Here is a 21,791-nt window from a genome sequence, read left to right on the forward strand (position 1 = left end):
TTATTTTGGAAACACTTCCGGCTACAATAAATAAACAGTAGACATAGACAGAAATTTGTGAACTAAATGTTTAGTTGTAGCCTTAAGGAAATCGGTTCTTTAGTTTCATTTCTACAAAAACGATCCCTTTGCCGACGTGTTTCCGGTGAAAGCTCAAAAATACATAATATTGTTGGAGTTGTTCTTCTGCGCATGCGCTCCGGTTTAAGCGTCACTATTGGTACAGTTTGTCCTGAATGGAGGCAGCATGAGGAAACCCAGGTCTAAGCATTGACAGTTGCGGCCGGAGATATTATGAGCTCCTGCTTCAGGTGTCAGTTTCACGAAGTAGCCAGTTTGTTCGTTGTTTACCCGCCGAGGCTTTTCCACTCAAGTGCATTGAAGCCATGCAGAGACTGAGGTGTTTCAAAAGTTTCTGGCAGTTGTTCAGGTCAAGCTGTGAGGGAGCAGCTAAACAAGCGAACAGCTCAAGAAGCTACAGCCACGTAAGTGACTGATTTGCAGTTTACGTTCATTCCAGTGTCAGAAGAAACCACGTGTGCGAGCAGGCCAGGATCAATGCGTTAAATCATGTTCTGTTATGTTTTACAGTAATCTGTCACTAAAGCTCCGTTTGTTTATGTTCCTTTTATGACGAGATTACACATGTAAAACAGATTATTCATTTTTCATTCCCACGTTAATGAATAACCTCAGGCCGTTCTCCCTCACTCACCAATAGGAGCTTATTTAGACTCCTCTGTCACTAAGATAGGATAGGATAGGGTATAACCTGGTGGGGCCAAATCAAAGCAAATGTCACATTTAATGGTCTTTTACAAGGCAAACAGATCTAGTTCAAATCCAGTTACACAGAATTCAAATTTAATTCAGAGCAGTCAATTTAAATCCAACACAATCTAGTCATACAGTCAGACAGATCCAGGCACATACAGCCCATCTTGATTCTAATTACAGTAAAGTGCAAACTCAGTTAATGATAAAAGGCCTATTTGGAAGAAGCTATTTAAAACCTTCATAATTTGATAGTTAAGTTGAGTCATAACAGTTACCACCTTACATTTATGTACACTGTATAAAAAATAAAAAAAACTTTTTCCTCACTGACTTAGATTAAATAAGCCAAATTTTTTCCTGTTTTAGGTCAGATAAAATGACGAAAATTACTTCTATTTGCTAAATGCCAAAATAAAGAGTTAGGTTTTTTTGGATATATTTATTAGACAAGTTCCAAATTCAGGGGTTTGCATAAATGTCCTTCATCAGTGGTAGAATTGCATTGTAAACTGTATGACTTGTGGCATTTTCTTCCACAAGCTTTTCACAAAAGTTTACTTCACAAAAGTTTAGTGGAATTTAGCCAAATCTTTTACTGAACTGGTGCAACTGAGTCGGGTTTGTAGTATCTTGCTCGCTGTTCTAGCTCTGCCAACACATCTTCTATTGGATAGATATAAGGGCTTTGTCATGGACAAACGTAAAGCTTTCTGTCCTTAAAGCCACTTTATGGTTAATTAGGCTGTCTTCTTAGGGTCATTATCCATTTTCAAGACCCATTTGTTCCCAAGCATTAAATTCCTGGCTGGTGTCTTGAGATGTTTCTTCAGTATTTTCAATGTTCTTTCCTCACAGTGTCAGTTTGGTAAAGTACGCCAGTCCCTCCTGCAGCTAATTACCCACACATGATGCTGCCACCATTATACTTCACAGTTGGGATGGTGTTCTCAAGTTTGCAAACATTATCCTCGTACTTGTACTCGTCGTCTTCTGCTTTATCCGGGACCGGGTCGCGGGGGCAGCAGACATCCAGAGACTTGAGGTACTCAGGGCAGATCTCATCCACCCCCGAAGCCCTGCCACCGTGGAGCTTTTTAACCACCTCAGTGACTTCAGCCTGGGTGATGAAAGAATCTAACCCTGAGTCCCCAGCCTCTGTTTCCACCAGGGAATGCGTGATGGCAGGATTGAGGAGATCCTCAAAGTACTCCTTCCACCGCCCGATAATGTCCCCATTTGAGGTCAGCAGCCTCTCACCCCCACTGTAAACAGTGTTGGCGAAGCACTGCTTCCCCCTCTGAGGCGCCGGACGGCTTGCCAGAATCGCTTCGAGGCCAACCGGTAATCCTCCATGGCCTCACCGAACTCCTCCCAGGTCCGGGTTTTTGCCTCTGCCACAGCCCGGACTGCGGCACGCTTGGCCTCACGGTACCCGTCACCCGCCTCAGGAGGCCCACAAGTCAACCACAGCCGATAGGACTCCTTCTTCAGCTTGACAGCGTCCCTTACTGCCGGTGTCCACCACCGCGTTAAGGGATTGCCGCCACGACAGGCACCGCAGACCTTACGGCCGCAGCTATGGGCAGCAGCATCGACTATAGATGCGGAGAACATGGTCCACTCGGAGTCTATGTCTCCAACATCCCCCGGAATCTGGTCACAGCTCTCCAGGAGGTGGGAGTTGAATACATCCCTGGCCGAGGGCTCCGCCAGATGTTCCCAGCCGACCCTCACTATGCGCTTGGGCCTGTCAAGTCTGTCCGGCTTTCTCCTCTTCCAGCGGATCCAACTCACCACCAGATGATGATCAGTGGACAGCTCAGCCCCTCTCTTCACCCGAGTGTCCAAAACATGCGTCCGAAGGTCTGACGACACGACAACAAAGTCGATCATCGACCTCCTGCCTAGGGTGCCAAGTGCTTGAACATGGTGTTCATTATGGACAATCCATGACTAGCACAGAAGTCCAATAAAGAAACACCACTCGGATTCAGATCGGGGAGGCCATTCTTCCCGATCACGCCTCTCCAGGTGTCATTGTTGTTTCCCATGTGGGCGTTGAAGTCCCCCAGCAAAATAAGGTAGTCCCTGGGAGGGCACTATCCACCACCCCCGACAGGGACGCCAAGAAGGCCGGGTACTCCGCACTACCACCCGACCTGTAGGCCGAAACGACAGTCAGAGACCTGTCCCCAACCCGAAGGCGCAAGGATGCGACCCTCTCATCCACTGGGGTGAACCCCAACACAAGACGGCTGAGCTGGGGGGCAACAAGCAAACCCACTCCAGCCCACCGCCTCTCCTAGTGGGCCACTCCAGAGTAGAAGAAAGTCCAGTCCCTCTCGAGGAGATTGGTTCCAGAGCCACGCTGTGCGTGGAGGTGAGCCCGACTATTTCTAGTCAATATCTCTCGACCTCCCGCACAAGCTCAGGATCCTCCCCCCCCCCAGTGAGGTGACATTCCACGTCCCTAGAGCCAGCCTAAGCATCCGGGGATCGGGCCACCGAGGTCTCCACCTTCGTCCGCCGCCCAAACTTTGCACCGGTCCCTCACGGTTCCCCCTGCAGGCGGTGGGTCCACTGGGGGATGGCCTCATTTGGGCACTCAAACCCCTCCACCACGTTAAGGTGGGGGTTCAAGGAGGGGCAAACTTGATCCTATTTCTAACAAATGCAAAGATAATTATTATGGTTAAAACTTTAATTTTAGTTTTATCAGATCACAAGACCTGACTCCCAAAATTAAGGCCTCTGTCTCTGAGTGCATTTGCAACAAGTAATCTAGATTTATGTTACTTTTAGAGTGATGGGTTCTTCCTCTCTAATTGGCCTTTCAGCCCATGTTCGTACAGGACCCTTTTCACTCTGGATATTGATATTCTCTTACCAGCTTCAACATCCTTACAGCGTCTTTTGCTTTTGTTCTGGTGTTAATTCTCACATTTGTTGCAAAACATCTGTGTTCATCTCTGGAACACAAAACCTGTCTCTTACCTTGATGTTATGAAGGCTGGACATTCCCATGTTGTTAAACTTGTATATACATTAATTGGTCCAACAGATGTATGTTGAACCTTCAGGCATCTAAAAACTGGAACCAAGAATGAACCAGATTTGTGGAGGCCCACATTTCTCTTTTTTGGTATCTTGCTTGATAATTTTGAATATTTCTATGATGTCACACAAGGGAGTAATTTGTTTGACAGTTTGTTTTACCTTAAGAAGAGAAATATACCCACAAAATCATAAAACCTCCGCCATACCTAACGGTGGGCCTAATATGCTCTTCCACATCAAACACACCTGGAGTGCTTGTTGCCAAAAACTCAGTTTTGGTCTCATCTGACCAAAGCATTTGGTTCCTCTTGTCTACACATTAACAGCCCCACTCTGGCCCCTCTCCTCCCCCTGTAGGGCCCCAGCTCTTTTGGGCTCCTCTTTGACATAGATGGGGTCCTGGTCCGAGGTAAGACCCTGATCCCAGGAGCCAAGGAGTGCTTCAGAAACCTGGTGGACCGCAATGGGAAGTACAAGGTTCCTGTGGTGTTTGTCACAAATGCAGGAAACTGCATGAGGCAAACTAAAGCTGAGCATCTGTCTCATCTGCTCCAAGTGGAGGTAAACTGAACCACATTTAAATAATTATCAGCTTCATTTGTCTTCCCGTGGTTTTTATGAGTTGTCTCTTTCCTCTCTTCTTGTCTCAGGTGTCTCCAGACCAGGTGATGCTATCCCACAGTCCTCTGCGAATGTTTACCCAGTTTCAAAAAAAGTGCGTGCTGGTCTCGGGCCAGGGTCCTGTTGAGGAGGTGGCTCACAAGTATCCTATCTTATCTGACGGGCACCGGTACCGCCGTTAACTCCGGCTGTTTGCCTAAGCCAGCCTGTACATTATATGTTTATTTAGTGTGTTTTGGTGCAAGCTCCACATCTTTATCAACATTTAATCTTTGTACCCAATGCAGCAGTGACACTTTTTCACAGATTTCTCCCGTTTGTTTAAATGTCTGGGGGGCGCTCAATTAGTTCAAATTGAGGATATTTAGAGACATGGTTCTTAAAGGTGGGATCATGTATATATCATTGTAGAGTCTCAAGATTCTCTTCAGAAATTCAAGAAATAATGAAAATGATAATGGTTAAAGCATAATTATACTATAAATGTTAAAAAGAATGATTTTCATGAAATACTAAAACTATTCACTGGTTGTTGATGTCATTTGTGTTATCATTATACCATGTTGTAATTGATGAGCTTGTAATGCTTGTATACTCAAAAGGGAGTCCTTTACTGGTTTTTACCCACAGTTCGTAGCTACACTTTGCCATTTCTGTCCTTCCTTCTTCCATTTTGTACTTGTAAAGAATCGGCTTAGTACCAATGTTCTAAACAACCAATTTTTCTTTGTAGTTAAGTATTTTTATGAATTAAGATAACAAAAATGCTCATTTCCAGTATATCATATCATTTAATTGTAGATTATTTTCTGAAATCTTTCCCATTATGCCATTTGATTCTTATAAAATATGATCCCTGATCAAACTAAAATAACTAAGCAACCTCCTGCTGGTTGATATTATTTATTGTGCTCGTAAACCACATTTCCTTACAGTATGAGTAGAATATGCAGAATGACTTAAATGTGTGAGTTGTATGAAAAGTCTCCCTGGTGGGTACAAAAGGTACCATGTCAGTCATTTTCAACTGGACTTTTTCTTATAAAAACTACAAAGTTGCGACTACTAACCTTAAATAATAGTCAGGTTCACAGGACTCAGTTAAGAGCCAACATGTTTGGGAACCACTGATTTGGCCTTTACCTTGCACAAAATTACAACTTTGTGCCGGTCGACCTGCATGGTGGCTCAGTTGGTAACAAAGCAGCCACAAGGTCCTAGGTTTGAATCCCAGCCTGGAATATGCATTTCTGCATGGAGTTTGCTTGTTGTCCCTGTGCATGCGTAGGTTCTCTCCAGGTTCTTTGGTTTCCTCCCACAATTCTTAAAAACAAGTTATTTGGTCTCTCCCAAAATTTCCCTAAGGTATGAATGTGAGTGTGCACGGTTGTTTGCATGATTGTTTGTCTTGTGATGGACTAGTGACTTGTCCAGTGTGCCTCTCGCCCAATGACCGCTGGAGATACGCACCAGCCCACCTGCGACACTGCAATGACAGTTGGGTGTGGATGGATGAAAGATTTAGCCTAACAGTTACCCATGAAGAAAGATGTTTTTAATACTTTTAGAAAATTTGTTCTTTTAACTTGCTGATCTGTGTGTATGACTTTAACTCACAAAATGCCAGTCTGGGGTTTGAGAACGTGGTTACCATAGACATGCTCAGAGAGGCGTACCCTGTCCTGGATTTTGTGGACCACAACAGAAGGCCCAAAGACTTTGTAAGTGCAACTGATTGTTAAGACCTGTTTACGTTTCATGAGTGGGGCGTCATACTTGCTGTCAAATTTCTTACAGATTCCACCCTCCAAGGGCTTACGGCCAATAGATGGTATGTTTTCCTCCAACAGCCAACTTATACAAACACATTTTATTGGCATCTTCTTGTCAAAACTTGTAAAAAAAAAAAAAAAAAGCCTTACAATTATTTCATATTTTATTGCAGTAGCATAATCATACGCATTTATTTTATTTATCCAGTGATTTGTTTAAATATACTTATTTAGAGGGAGCAAAAGTCTGTTTTAAGAAATAATGTCTTTAACAAATACCAAATGGCTTAACTACAATCAGTACATTTAAAAAAAACTCTTTGACGTTAGGAAAAAACTAACCCTGGAGATTTCTTTATGTTTTTAAACCTTCCTTACCATCCTCCTCACTGTCGGCCCAGTGGCTAAAAGAAATAGGTCTGTCATATTAACACCAAACGTACAAAGTTCCTAAAACCTCTGGTCAGCTTTAGGTATACATTGACAAATTGCTTAAGTTACATTTCTTTTAAAATTATTTTCAAATTTCTGAACAATTGAAATTATTGTTAAAAACAGTTTATTTTCATAAGAATCTTCCTCTAGTCAATGAATGCACAAATTAAAGGCTCTTTTATTATTCTGTCCGGTGGTAATTCTTCTGTTCGGTGGCAATTGTGCTGGTCCAATAAAAGACAATTATTTTAAGGCTTTTTACACATAATTACCAGGGGTGCAAATAAATGTGGTTGGCGCTGGGTGTTAATACTTCAGGAAAGTTACCTTCCATACACAGTATTCCTTGTTTTAATATCCACAGCTGTAATTTTATTTGGTGAGCCAATCAGATGGGAGACCAACTTTCAGCTCATCATTGACGTTCTCCTAACCAACGGAGACCCAGGTAAAACATGGATCTCGACCCAGTATCCTCACATCCCGGTCCTGGCTTGCAATATGGACCTGCTGTGGATGGCAGAGGCAAAAAATCCAAGGTATATCTGCATGACATACTAAACTCATTCATATTTAATTTTTGGGCATTGGGTACTGAATATTCCTCATATTGCAGATTTGGACATGGCATGTTCCTGGTTTGCTTAGAGAACTTGTACAAAAAGGTCACAGGTTATGATCTGAAGTATGAGGCTTTGATTGGTAAACCAAGTGTGGTGACTTATAACTACGCCGAGCTGCTGATCAGACAGCAGGCCGAGAAACTTGGCTGGAACATACCTGTGAAGACGCTTTATGCTATAGGGTGAGTTTATTTAGTAGATGTTTGACATGTGAAAATCATGTAAAAGTTGTTAATTTTATAAGAGTTTGTTTTTTCAACAGGGACAACCCCATGTCCGACGTATATGGAGCCAACCTCTACAATCGCTACCTTCAGGCCTCTCAGCGTACCAGAGCCAAAGTGCAAGCCAAGAGCTGCGGAGGAGGAGCAGATCACACCGCTGAAGCTGTCGACGACCACCGTAAAATGACAGCAGCAGAAATGGGCAGCTCAACTGCAGCCTATGTGTCGGATGAGGACCTCCCCGAGACTTGCAGCTCCATCCTGGTATGCACAGGAGTGTACAGCAGAGAGCAGCAGGAGCTGCCTTCAGACCCGGCGCAGACAGTTACCGAGCAGCACATCTTCCACGGCCACAGGGACTTCCGCTTTGACCCCAGCCTCACACAGCCCTCCTTCGTGGTGCAGGATGTGAAAGAGGCAGTGGAACTGGTTTTCCGCCAAGAAGGCTGGCCTCTTGAGTAGTACAAGCACCAAGACATATTCAGATGGATTCTCTTTTTTAAAGTTTTCTTATTAATCCTGGCTATTACTGAGTAATAGATTCAAATTAGCTGCAAAATGTGCAGTTATCACAGTTATAGTATGAAGGCTCCCAAAGTCTACATGCCCATGTTAAAACGCCAGGTTTTATGATCATTTCAAAACCTTTTCCACCGTTAATGCGACACATTTCATGCATGGATTTGTTTCTATCCTGAAACACAAATCTGTTGGAAGGGAAAAAAATATAAAAAGATGCAATAACTTTGCTGCATAATTGTCCACAACCTTTGTTGAAGCACCTTTTGCTCTAATTCAGTATTCAGGCTTTGTTGTTTGGAATCAGCATACTACATCTGGACTTGATATTATTTGCTCTGCCTTCCAAACGTTCTCCAGAACCCTCAGAGTGGGACGACATCAATTTTCCACAGCCCACTTCAGGTGACCTTGAAGATATTGGGTTCTGGACTCTGGCTAGGGTTTCCCAAAACGTTATATTTCCCTCTCATTAAGTCCTTATGTTTATTTAGATGTTTGCTTGAATAAGGGGTAAATCCAACTCCAGTGCACAACAGCCATCATCCTGCAACTTTTAGAAACATCCCAGGTCCAACACACCTAAGCCAAATTAATGGCTCATTAACCAGTCTCTGTGCAATTTGAGGACGTGCTGAGGAGGTAATTAACTATTGGAAAAAAAGTGCAGGAAAGTGTCTCTTGAGGACTGGAGTCAGAGACCCCTGGCTTGGGCTCACTGTGATGCTGGAAGATTAAATATCTTTTTATTTAACTATCATCATACATCTCACTGGTATGAGGAAGTAATCAGACCTTCATCCACCTTGACGAAAAACCTCAGTTCCATCAGAAGAAAAGAATCTGTCAATCTCATTTTTTCATCGATTCTGGTGAAAGGTCCATTAGATCGTTTGTAACCTGTCTGCAAACTATGCCTTTAGGTAAAGGATGCAAATGTCAGAAGAATCCAAATAGGACAGCAGAACTGCATTTTAAGTTAATCGCATTCACTATAATTGATGGCAGGGGTTAACTTAAGAAGACTAAATGCTGAAAAGGTGTTCGTTTAAAGGTGTACATACTTATGTTACCAGGTTATTGCAGCTTGCTTTATATTTGTTCTCTAATTTTTTATTTTTTTTTGGTGTTGAAATGTGGAGGAAAGATTTTATATCCACAAAATGTTTTGGAATTATTAATCAATGTTTTCACATCACTAAAGCTTTGTATTTTAAGGACTGTAAACTTCTGAGAGCCACAGTCTAACATACAGGGTCACCTACCAGATATTAAAGTTTTTTTTTAATCTCTTTTAAAGCACACAACATTTTAGGTTCTATGTAGTGTGGCTTATTTTGATGTTTGTATTCTTTAGCTTTTTTTTAATTCCTCCCTATGTGTGTGTTTGTGTAATTATAATGTCTATTAAGGCTTACATCAAACCCTTCATCTGTGCAGTTTTAATGCTCTATGGTGAAAAGCATGTATTGAAATTGAGAGGAAATTTTTTTAAAATATAAATCATCCTTTTGTTATCTTAAAATGTGTCGGCTGGTAAATTCCAGCCTGATCTGTTTTTAAGTAAGGGTTAAACCGCTCATGCTCAGGAGATTAAGTTGCCAATTTCTGGTTTAGACCTTAAAGGATGAAGTTTTTTGATTTTACTTTTTAGTTAATTTTTAAATGTTTCTGTAAAGTTGACAGAATTGCACTGTAGGAATCTGTATTGAAAATGAGGTGTGTTAATGTTTAGTAGATTTAATGACCTGTAGCACCAGTGAAAGTTTTTTCTATCTGTAATTAAGATTTCAAGGCGATGGAAACTTGCAGGTCGATACTTTGGAACTCTGGTAATGTACTGTAAAAGCAATATTTTGAAAAGGAATAATTAAAAAGAGGAAAGAAGCTAAATGTGGAGTGAAAATTGTGTTTACTGTGGTGAGATGGTGGTACAGAGTCCTCCAGTAAAGGTGTGGTTATCACATTTAGCAGCAGTTAAACCCCCAGAGGAATATTACAAACCTGTGTTACAGGTATCAATGAGATTTATGAATACTATAACAAGAAAATGTACAAAACCTTCGTCCCACATAACTAAAACCCAACATTCAAACACAGTCTTTAAAGAAACCAATCCATTAGGCTCTCCTTAAACTTGTATTAAATGCCAAATCGGACTCTGTTTGTTCAGCACCCGCACTTTTTATTGTCAGAAACAGTGACTTGAATTGGGTGAGAGCAGTCACTCAGCATGAACTGGGGAGAGCAATGAGAGTTCTGCTCTGCGATGGCCATGCCGTTGCGTGCCAGCAGCTCCCGAGCCATGAGGATAAAGGCGGTGTCTATGTTCTGGGCCTCCTTAGCTGACATCTCCAGAGCAGCCAGCAGGCCGCTCTTTTCGGCCAGAGTGCACGCGTCCTCGAACAGCACCTGTCTCTGAGCATGGAGGTCCGACTTATTACCTGCAGAGCAAAAGACGTCAGGATTTGAATTTTTATCTTCATCTTTCCCTTCAACAGTAAAACATCTTTTTAATAGTACAAGAAGCATCAAGTCAATACTTAATGTAATTAAATTAAGCAAGATAATGTTCAGTTTTGTAGCTTGAGACTTGATAATTAAATATTATTTTTAGCAGTGTATTTACAGTGCTTTTTCAAAAGTATTCCTGCCCTCCTTTTCAAATTTTGTCACATTACAACCCCAAACCTCAAAGTATTTTATTTCAGTTATATGTAAGAGAACAACAGAGTTTTGCATAACTTTTTTTAGTCGAAAATAAAGAATAGTCAAGCAAATTTTAAAACAATCTGAAAAGTGTGGTGTGCATATATTCAGCCCCTTTTATTCTGATAATCCTAAAAAAATCAGGAAAAACTAGTTACTTCAATTCAATTAAAAATTCAATTCAAAAATACTTTATTAATCCCAAAGGGAAATTAAATGTTGTAGTTCATTATGTAGGTTTCTTCAAAGAGCCGTTGTAGATGCTGATGGCTGTGGGCAGGAAGGATCTCATGTAGAGGTCTGTCTTACAGCAGATCTGAAGAAGCCTCTGACTGAAGACACTGTTGTTGTAGGACAGTCTCATGAAGAGGATGCTCAGGGTTCTCCATAATGTTCTTCATTTTATGAATAATCCGTTTTTCCACAATGATCTCCAGAGGTTCCAGAGGAGTCCCCAGAACAGAACCAGCCTTCTTTATCAGCTTGTTGAGCTTTTTTAAGCCCCTGCCTCTGATGCTGCTACACCAGCAGATGATGGCAGAAGAGATCACACTCTCCACAACAGACTTATAGAAGATATGCAGCATCTTGCTGCAAACACCAAAGGACCTAAGCTTCCTCAAGAAGTACAGTCTGCTCTGTCCCTTCTTGTAGATGGCTTCACAGTTGCATCTCCACTCTAGTCTGTTGTCCAGGTGAACACCGAGGTATTTATACTCCTCCACCACCTCCACTTCTTCTCCCATGATAGAAATAGTTTTTGACTTATTCCTGTTTCTCTTAAAATCTACAATCAAATTCTTTGTTTTAGTCACGTTCAAAATTAGATGATTGTTTCCATACCATGCCACAAAACGGTCCACCACCTTCCTGTACTCAGCTTCTTGTCCATCTCTGATCCACCCCACGACTGCAGAATCATCCGAGTATTTCTGCAGATGACAGGAGTCTGTCTTGTACTGGAAGTCTGAGGTGTTCAGAGTGAAAAGGAATGGGGAGAGTACAGTCCCCTGTGGTGCTCCTGTGCTGCTGACTACCTGGTTAGACTCACAACCCTTCAGTCTCACAAACTGTGGTCTATTTGTCAGGTAGTATTTGATCCAGGAGATTGTTGAGGCCTCCACCTGAGTCTTCTGGAGTTTCTGATAAAGCACATCAGGTTGGATTGTACTAAATGCACTGGAGAAATCAAAGAATATGATCCTCACAGTGCTGCTGGCTTTGTCCAGATGACAGTGGGTTTGTTGAAGCAGGTGTATGATGGCATCTTCAACTCCAACTCCATAGCAATAAGCAAACTGAAGGGGGTCCTGATAGTTTATTGTTTGCTTACTCAGGTGGGCCAACAGGAGTCTCTCTAGGACCTTCATGATGTGGGATGTCAGGGCAACAGGTCTATAGTCATTGAGGACTGATGAGTGAATTTTCTTTGGTACCTGAACAAGACAGGAGGTCTTCCACAACACTGGAACCTTCTTCTGGGCCAGGCTAATAGACCACCTTCCTCTTTATTACAGGTTGTCTCTGAACAAGGGGCTTATATTTCAGAAGTCCCTTCATTGGTGTGTAATTTATAAACACAAAGGTTTGTTAGAAAACATTAGTGAGCAAACAGTATCATGACGACTAAGGGACATGGCAAACATGTCAAGGATAAAGGTAAGGTAAGGTAAGTTTATTTATATAGCGCTTTTCAGCAACGAGACACTCAAAGCGCTGTACATACAATTACAATACAATCACAAAGCAAATAAACACAGATACAGACACAGAAAAACAAATCAAATGATAAAATCAAACAACAGAGGTAATTTAAAAAAGTGAAATAAAATAAAGAGAATAGAATGATGGACAAGAAAATGAAAGGAAAATTGGACTGAAAACGCAACTAATCATGCCTAGATGGCACAGTCAAAGGCCACTCTAAACAAGTAAGTTTTTTATCTTGATTTAAAGCAACTTAGGCTTTTACAGTTTTCTGGGTGTTTATTCCAGATTAGTGGAGCATAAGAACTAAAAGCTGCTTCTCCATGTTTGGTTCTGGTTCTGGGTATGCAGAGTAGATTTGAGCGAGATGACCTGAGAGGTCTGGCTGGTTGATACACTGACAACAAGTCTGAAATGTATTTTGGTGCTAAGCCATTCAGTGATTTATAGACTAACAGAAGTATTTTAAAGTCTATTCTCTGAGCTACAGGGAGCCAGTGTTAGGACTTTAGAACCAGGGTGATGTTATCCACTTTCTTAGTTCTAGTGAGGACGCAGGCAGCAGCGTTCTGGATCAACTGCAGCTGTCTGATCGACTTTTTAGGCAGACCTGTGAAGACACCGTTGCAGTAATCAATTCTACTAAAGATGAACGCATGAATTAGTTTTTCAAGGTCCTGCTGAGACATTAGTCCTTTAATCCTGGAGATGTTCTTTAGGTGATAGAAGGCTGACCTTGTTACTTACTTTATGTGCCTCTGAAGGTTCAGGTCTGAGTCCATCACTACACCCAGGTTTCGAGCCTGATTGGTGGTTTCTAGCTGTAATAACTGAAGCTGTGTGCTAACTTTTAAACGCTCTTCCTTTGGTCCAAAGATTATTACTTCAGTTTTGTTTTGATTCAGCTGAAGAAAATTTAGGCCCATCCATGCATTGATTTCTTCTAAGCATTTACCCAGCGCTTGAATGGGTTCATAGTCACCTGGTGACATCGTAACATATAGCTGTGTGTCGTCTGCATAGTTATAACTTACGTTGTTGTTTATTAAAATCTGAGTTAGGGGTAGAATGTAGATATTGAATAGGAGGGGCCTTAAGATGGACCCTTGGGGAACGCCACATGTGATTTTTGTGCTCTGATGTAAAGTTACCTACTGACAGAAAAAAGTCCCTTTCCTTCAAGTAGGATTTAAACCAGTTGAGTGCTGTACCAGAAAGGCCGACCCAGTTTTCCAGGCGCTCTATTAAAATGGAGTGATCAACAGTGTCGAATGCTGCACTAAGGTCCAATAATACCAGCACTGTGGTTCTTCCACAGTCTGCATTTATACGGATGTCATTGAACACCTTGACAAGAGCAGTCTCTGTACTGTGGTGAGCAGGATGCCTGACTGGAAGACATCGAAGCGGTTGGTCGTTGTTAGGAAGTTGTTTAACTGCTGAAACACAGCTTTTTCAATAATCTTACTAATGAAGGGGAGGTTTGATATAGGCTTGTAGTTCTGCAGTAGCAGCTTGTCCAAGTTGGTCTTTTTCAATAGAGGTTTGATAATTGCTGTTTTCAGGGCCTGGGGGAAAACACCTGACAAAAGGAACGTGTTTATTATTTGTGTTAAATCAGATGTTATTACAGGCAAAGCTTTCTTAAGGAAATCTGTGGGTAAAACATCGAGACAGCAGGAAGAAGAGCTTAGTTGCTGTACGATTTCTTCTAAGATTTTGTAGTTTATTTGGTGAAATTGGGAAATTTTCTCAAAATCAGTTCTAGTTGGAGACAACATTGGTACTGGAGTTGATGTGGATGTGCTGACTGCTCCTCTGATCTTTTGGGTTTTTTCAGTGAAGAAGTTAGCAAATTCATTGCAGGCCCTGATAGAGTGGAGTTCAGATGCTACAGTTACAGGAGGGTTTGTTAATCTGTCGACCGTGGCAAATAATGCACAAGCATTGTTAATGTTTTTGTTGATGATCTCAGAAAAGAAAGATTCCCTTGCATTTTTCAGTTGTAGGTTATATCTGTATAGTCTCTCTTTATAGATAATATAGTGAACCTGGAGTCCAGTCTTTCGCCACCTGCGTTCAACTTTTCGACACTCCTTTTTTTCACTTCTGACTGGTGGAGCACTTCTCCATGGAGACATTTTCTTCCCAGAAACGACTTTCACTTTAATTGGAGCAATTGAATCAATGATGTCCGAGATTTTAGAATGAAAGTTTTCTACCAACTCATCTACAGTGCTACAGGGCAAAGTGGAGGTTGAAGAGTAAATCTGGTTAAAGATTTCAGCAGCACCATCCTTAAAGATGCGTTTTCTTATCATGTCTCTTTGGCAAACTGAGTCATAGCAGATGATGCTTTCAAAAATAGCAAAAAAGTGGTCAGATAGAGCAACATCAGTTACAGACAGCTTGGAAATGTTTAGACCCTTAGTGATGATCAAGTCCAAAATATGTCCCTGTTTGTGCGTTTGCTGTTTAACATGTTAAGTCAAACCAACATTTCTAAGAGTGTCACATAGATCTATTGTACTTCTGTCTTCAGGATTGTCCATGTGAATGTTGAAGTTCCCACAATAATTAAACTGTCATAATCAACACATATCACAGATAAAAGCTAATTAAAATCACTGATAAAGTTTGTTTTGGACTTAGGAGGCCTGTAAATATTCAAGAACATTGTTCGGACCGGGCTCTTTACCTGGAGAGCCAAATATTCAAAAGAGTCAAATTTGCCCAGAAATACTTTTTTACACTCTAATAAATCTTTAAACAAAGTGGCCCCCCCCCTCCACCTTTTCTTTGCTGTCTGCTCTCATAAAGAAAAATGTAGTTCGGAGGCGTCGCCTCTATCAGAATGGGAGCTTCATTAAATTCATGTAACCATGTTTCTGTTAAAAACATAACATCAAGATCGTGGTCAGTAATGAAGTCAATGATTAAAAATGATTTTACTGACAGAGATCTAATGTTCAATAAAGCCAGTTTATATGACTTAGTTGCTGATATTAACTCTGTGTCTGGTTGTATCTGACAGTTTATGGCTTTGCTTTGATTGTTTATTACTGTCTCTTATCCTTTTGGCTTTGTTCTTTCTGGCACGTATAAGCACAGAGATTTAACAACTGTCTCCTTAGGGGCCTACGTTTTTCCAGGACATGCTCATTTCTGATAGAGTTACCACTGGGGCCCAGACTGTATCACAGAGAAGTGATTTGAAGGTCCTGATTAGGAAGAGATAGAAAAGAAGGTGGTGCGGCTCTGCAGCATTTGGAAGATGTTGGTTTAGTATCAGGGCCTCGGCCACGGGGGGTGTTGAATGGAGAAGATGTCAGAACCATTTGGGTACCAATCTTAAGAGCTCCTTTCATGTTATCAGTATCCAGTAAAGCAAAAAGCGGGCTCAGTGGGGACATGGGAGAGTTCTGTGCGGTCTCGGTCGGGGTCTGGGGTGAGGGGGGTTTACTGGGGGTGTCGTTCTGGGTTTTGGGGGAGGGGGGTATAATGGGGGGATCCACTTCTCCTGTGGATTACGATGGGGAGACCTTTTGTGATGACCTCTCTTTCTCAGTCAACTGGCCGGTTGTTTCTCCTGGAGCTGTTGGAGGCAGCGTTATCATTGTTGTTGATACTCCATGTTCTCTGCTGAAGGTCGAAGCTGCTGGCGGATTATTTACTGAATAGAAGAGATTAGATGTGAGACGTCTGACTCCTGGCTTGTTCAAACAGAAACCATCTTGCTTGAAGAGTTGTCTTTTTTCCCAAAAAATATTAAAGTTGTTGATGAAGTTCACAGGTGTAGTAGCACATGTTTTTTTCAACCACTTATTAATCATCAGAAGTCTAGAAAAAATCTCATCTCCACAGAAAATTGGTGCAAAGGGTCCGCTGAGAAACACCTTGATATTGAGACCTCCAACAATGTTCAGAAGACGAGTGAAATCCTCCTTCAATCCTTCTGATTTTTTCTTAGCTACGTCATCCATGGCTTCACAGTGTAATAAGGTTTTCTAGAGTCGGGCGCTTTTCTGTGATTGCAAGAATATTCTCTGAGATATCAGACACCACGTTACTGGTACCAATCATAACTTCTGTGTTTTTCTTGTTGCAGAAATTTTTAATCCCATCCACTGCTTTGTTGCCCACTATTAGGGTTCTTGGTCCGGTGGGGTACTTTTCTCTGGCACTTTAGGAGAAGACTGTTTACAATGAAGGTTGTTCTCAAACCTTTTATTGATCTCAGAAGATGGATCATTTTCCTGGTTTTCATTCTGTAGTGGAGCAAATCTGTTTTGGAGGAGAACTCCATTATTTCCAGCTGTCTCACTCCTATCAGTTGTTGTGACAGCAGCTCGCTGTCAGAGTCTCCTTTTCCCAGGCGAAACGGGGGCATTTCTCTCTAATTCTGGCCAGTCTAATTTATTTAATTGCTGAGATCTTCTAGTGAGTCATCCACCTTGATTTTTTGGGCATGCCCCTAAAACATGCCAGGGGGGTCTGCTGGTAGGTTTATTCTCAGTGTTCTGATTGCCGGCTGAGGCGTTGAACTGGCTGTCACTGTTTGGGATCACAGGCAGAGTTGAATCATCGTTGTACCCCATATTCACCTCCACATTCCCTTCTAGTCGATGGATTTTCATCTCCAAAACAGCCAATTGCTGTAAAGGTTTGTCAAAGTCCTCTGTGGTGAAGGGAGGCATTTTGTGCCGATTAGCTGGCGTCAACTTGTCCTTCTTTCGAGTTCGATTATAAAAACATCAAAGTCCTTTAAAAAATAATAATAATAATAATAATAATCCTTGGGAGTCGCTGGTAAGAAGTTGTTTTAATCCAATATTTCCGTAATTTTGGCTAAGAGATAAAAAGTTAGGAGTAAAAGAATGCAAGCAAGCAAGGAGCTTAGGAGAAAAGCATCTGAGCAGGCAGAGACGTGGAAGCAAAGGTGTGGAGATGTCTAAAACAGGGTTAGGATACAAAGTAATATCCCAACATTTGAACATTTCACAGAACGCTGTTTAGTTCATTGTCCAAACACGTAAACAGTATGCCTTAACGACAAACCTAACAAGGTCTGGCCATTTACTTAAACTGTCATGAGAGCATTATTCAAAGAAGCAGCCATGAGGCTTATAGTAACTCTGGAGGAGCTGCAAACATCCACAGCTCAGGTGGAAGAATCTGCTAACAACTATTATTAGTCATGGACTTTGGTCTTTATCCAATGATTGAAATTAAATTATTGGCATTGTTGGGGGAAAAAACATAAAATGTCCTGTTTAAAGTTATGGAAGGCTACACAACAAACGTGGAAGAAGGTAACCTGGTCCGACGAGACCAAAACTTAGCATTGTAACCTACATTTAAAACGTTAAGCTACGAGACGCTATGAGATGTAAGCCTAACACTGCACATCACCCTGGACACAGTCCCCACTGTGAAACATGGTGCTGGCAGTGTCATGTGCATTACAGGCTCCAAAAGATTTAATTTAGGATGGAAGTTCACCATCTTGTTGGACAATAGCCCTAAACATACAGCCATAGCTACAATAGATTGATTTAGATCAAAGAATAATTATGTGATAGAATGCCCCAGTCAAAATCCAAACCTAAATCTGTTCACAGAGCGACCTAGCGTGAGATTTTTTCTTAGAAGAATGGGGGACAAAGTCTTTTTATGAGCGCAGCAAAAGACTGGCAGCTGTAACTGCATTGAAAGGTGGTTGAAAGTGTTGACTCTGGGAGGTAAAAACAAATGCAAGCAAAAGTTCCTAGATCTTTATTACTGAAACAAAGCTTTGAAAACCATGTATCTATAAGAAGACTGATAACATTCATTGAGATTTATGGTTGTAATGTGAGTAAATATGAAAAGGGATACAAGTAATTTTGCAAGGTACTGCAACTCCACTCTGAAAAGACTTACATACCAACAAGTATCACTACCACGCTGGCTGCTCCGTACTGCTCCACCTCCCTGATCCAGTGGGGAACAGATTCGAATGTGCTGCGGCGGCTGATGTCGTAGGCCACCATGGCTCCATGTGCACTGCGGTAGTAGCTCTGTGTTATGGTGCGGAAACGCTCCTGTCCAGCAGTGTCCCAAATCTGCATCTGAAGGAACACGCCGAAAATATCGGTTAACCAGTGGAACAGCGTGGGTTCAGTATCAGCAAAATACTGAGAATTTAACTGAAACAGACTGAGCTGTGAACTGAGAAGGCTGTCTGTTTTATTAATTGTTCCTGTTTTAAAAATACTTGGATTTAACAAACCAACACACCCAGAAAGGCAACACAATGGTAAAACCAAGAAATGATACAAGCAATATTTTTGATGCAAACAAAGAGACTATTTTATTTTATGATGGTAGATGGTGATTTTGAGAACAGTGTGTGTTTACTAAATGTTAATTTACATTTAACATGGCACTTAATAAGGACATCTGCGTATGGGAATAAGTCAATATACTTTTCTCTTACACCTGATGGTATTCTGTAACACATGTATTTTAATAAAAGCTACAAAGTACCTACCTTCACCTTTTTTCCATCAATGTTCAGGGTGCGAACAGTGAAGTCGACTCCGATGGTGTTCTGCTGCTTCTCGATGAATATGCCAGACTTGAATCTCTGCACCATGCACGTCTTCCCGACATCTGAGTCTCCAACCAGGATGATTTTAAAAAGGAAGTCAAAAGAGTCCTCAACCTCTGGCTCAGCAGACTGCATGGTGACAAAAACACGAAGGCTGAAATACAATATCCCAAGACCTTTGTGCCTCTTTGCAACAGAACTGGTTTCCTCTAAGTTGTGTCAATACAGGAGACTGTATTTACATAGAGTTCAGTAACATCCCTGCAAGGAAATATAAGATTCACGAGACCCGTAACATATCAAGCAATGCAGTCCTGGGAAAAAATGTCCCATTCAGGTTAGAAAATACAAAAGGTTGTGTGTATAAAGAAAGTCAAATCCAGTCCAACAGCTTGTTTTTTCTGTCATTCTAACTCAATCTAAAGTGTAAAGATGACACATGTCAAAAAACAAAGACACTAGTACTCATATTCCTTTCTTGTAAACAAGTAAAGATTAAAATACAAAATCTGTTTCTTCATGTTGATTTCGTCAACACTACACTATCAGCTACTCTCCTGAAGTCTGTACTTTTGCCCTTTAGACCGTCATTAGTCGTCCTTCTCCTCTAGTTTCTTTCACTACGGGAACCTTTAAGACACACCTCCTACCTGTCTTGGCAAATGTGACCTCCAGCTCCCAGCCCACTTGCACCACTGCATCTTGGGATATTGGTTTTCTGTTCAAAGACTACAAAGAGGTTGTGGTACCTGGAAGAGGCAGATACAAAGCTCAGTGATCTGAGACCCATTACTCAAAAGTGTTTTTTCCTCTAGACCAGAGGTCTGCAACCTGCGGCAAGTGGCTCTCTGGACCTTCACAAATGGCTCTTAACTTTGGCTAAAAACAATAAAGAGCCAACTAATGTTTTTAAATATATAATAACAAATGCAGGCCTTAGCAGTTTTTCTGTTTTTTTCATTGAATAATTGCATTCGATTTCCACAACAGAATGATACTAGAAGTACCAGCAATAATTTTGTAGATGTGCTTTTTTTGTCATTAGGTAGGAAACTATGTACTTTTTTTTTACATAATGTTCCACAAATATCAACATCCCATCAAAGAACACATATCCATCCTCTTTTTGCTTTTTCATGTTGTACTTTAAAACCTAAAAATAGTAAATAAAATGTTTCTTTAAAAATGAATGATTGTAAAGGTTGCAGAGCCCTGCTCTAGACACTGTTTTCTCTTTTCAACCCTCCAACATTGCCATCAGAAGAACACAAAAAGGATAAGAGTCCTCTTTGGATGTCATCTAAGCAGTAAATAAAGTTCTCCTGTGTGTAATTCATTCTCAGCATACAGTTGCTTTGTAAAGCTCTTGGAGGTTTGTTAGAGAACATTAATGAACAATAACCCGAACATCTCATGGATCACTATTCAATCCACCATCCGTAAATGAAAAGAGTATGGCACAGCTGCATAATCAAAGATGCAGCCATGAGGTCTATAGTAACTCCGGAGGAATTGCCGAGATTCAAAGCTCAGGTGGGAGAACCCGAGGACATGAAAACTATTACAAATTTGTCCTTTATGGAAAGGTGGCAATCAGAAAGCAATGGCTGAAAGAAACCTTAAGAGGTGATGTTTGCAGTTTGCCAGAAGTCATGTAGATGATACAGCAAACATGTGGAAAAATGTGCTCTGATGTGAACAAAGAATAAATCTTTTGGTCTACATGGTGGCGGCAGAAGCATGCTGTGGGGAATGATGAATGGAGCAAAAATAAAATGGGGCACAGAAAACATCTTAGAGGCTCCAAAAGACTTGATACTGGGTAAACATAAATCCATATGTAAACATACATACTGACTAAGTCTCAGCAATTTTGTAAACAATTGTCAAACATTTCAGTGTCTAGATGTGCAAAGCTGACGGGGACAAACATCACAAGACTCGCAGCTGTACTTTCAGCAAAAGGTGGGAAGGTTAGTAAAACAGCATGCCACACTTTTTAAGACTTTCATTTGTTTAAAAAAAACTGTAATTTTTCTACCAGTTCACATTTATACACTTTATGTTGTTCCATCACATACCCCCCCAAAACAAATTAAGTGAAAAGTTTAAAAAGCATAATTTTAGGAAAGTACCTAAAGTACATTACAGTTTATATGTGAGATATTTTTATTTTAAAGCTCACTGTGTAAATTAATATGTGCAAATACTAAAAACTAATCCTGCAAGGTGGCGTTTATAAAAGAAGCTGCCTGCTAAAGCCCGGAACTTCTCTTTAGTTTTCAGAAATGCCCAACATGAAGGATCCCCTGCCTAACTGCTGTCAAACAACACATTCCACATCAGCTGACAACAGAGGGTTACGCAGTGAGAGCGAAACACAACAGCCAAAACATACAACAGCATTTAACCATGATCAATTCAGAATAATTGAAATCCTTTTTACCTCAGGCTTCACACATTGGCATCACAGTGAGATGCCAACCCAGAATGAGCATTCTGCTCTGAATCAATTGCTCTCTCTCCCTCACTGTCCACCCCCACACTCGTTTCTGTCGTCATCTCAGCCCACAGAAGAACAAGGCACAGCTGGACCCAGAACAATGTGTGAGTGTGAGGGCCACTTGAGGCAAACCTGGGTCTATCTTTGGCTGTGACAAGCAGATACCATCTTTTCTGTGGTGCGGTCAACGCACCATGAAAAGCAAAGGAAAATGTGGTTTTGTTAGCCACTTAGAGATACAAATGAGACAAG

General features: G+C 41.2%; 2 protein-coding genes across 3 annotated transcripts; one reads left to right on the top strand and one right to left on the bottom strand.

Moving 5' to 3' along the window:
- Positions 1 to 215: 215 nt before the first annotated feature.
- On the top strand, positions 216 to 9,921 carry hdhd5 (haloacid dehalogenase like hydrolase domain containing 5). The gene is made up of 8 exons (XM_047388490.1): positions 216 to 485; positions 4,192 to 4,395; positions 4,485 to 4,597; positions 6,083 to 6,176; positions 6,253 to 6,286; positions 7,027 to 7,201; positions 7,279 to 7,467; positions 7,548 to 9,921. Exons 1-8 carry the CDS (start codon positions 387 to 389, stop codon positions 7,969 to 7,971), a joined length of 1,332 nt encoding a protein of 443 aa, XP_047244446.1. The 5' UTR covers positions 216 to 386; the 3' UTR covers positions 7,972 to 9,921.
- Positions 9,922 to 9,923: 2 nt separating this feature from the next.
- Positions 9,924 to 21,662, bottom strand: LOC124882249 (ras-related protein Rab-19). 2 transcript variants are annotated; one of them, XM_047388520.1, is made up of 5 exons: positions 21,483 to 21,662; positions 19,687 to 19,785; positions 18,977 to 19,165; positions 18,371 to 18,554; positions 9,924 to 10,472 (listed from the first exon to the last, which is right to left on the bottom strand). In XM_047388520.1, exons 2-5 carry the CDS (start codon positions 19,735 to 19,737, stop codon positions 10,198 to 10,200), a joined length of 699 nt encoding a protein of 232 aa, XP_047244476.1. In that variant the 5' UTR covers positions 19,738 to 19,785; positions 21,483 to 21,662; the 3' UTR covers positions 9,924 to 10,197. The 2 variants fall into 2 exon arrangements, with proteins under 2 accessions (XP_047244476.1, XP_047244467.1); XM_047388511.1 differs by having other exon boundaries at positions 19,687 to 21,662.
- Between the last annotated feature and the right edge of the window lie 129 nt (positions 21,663 to 21,791).

This window comes from Girardinichthys multiradiatus, chromosome 2, assembly GCF_021462225.1.
Source record: "Girardinichthys multiradiatus isolate DD_20200921_A chromosome 2, DD_fGirMul_XY1, whole genome shotgun sequence".
NCBI lineage: Eukaryota > Metazoa > Chordata > Actinopteri > Cyprinodontiformes > Goodeidae > Girardinichthys > Girardinichthys multiradiatus.

Coding starts and splice junctions, on each gene's coding strand:
- hdhd5 (XM_047388490.1), top strand. CDS start 387: ATGCAGAGACTGAGGTGTTTCAAAAGTTTCTGGCAGTTGTTCAGGTCA. Junction 6,287..7,026: donor GGGCTTACGGCCAATAGATG/GTATGTTTTCCT, acceptor TAATATCCACAG/CTGTAATTTTATTTGGTGAG. Junction 7,202..7,278: donor GCAGAGGCAAAAAATCCAAG/GTATATCTGCAT, acceptor CTCATATTGCAG/ATTTGGACATGGCATGTTCC.
- LOC124882249 (XM_047388520.1), bottom strand. CDS start 19,737: ATGCAGTGGTGCAAGTGGGCTGGGAGCTGGAGGTCACATTTGCCAAGA. Junction 18,555..18,976: donor TTGATGGAAAAAAGGTGAAG/GTAGGTACTTTG, acceptor GTGTTCCTTCAG/ATGCAGATTTGGGACACTGC. Junction 10,473..18,370: donor CGTGGTAGTGATACTTGTTG/GTATGTAAGTCT, acceptor TTTGCTCTGCAG/GTAATAAGTCGGACCTCCAT.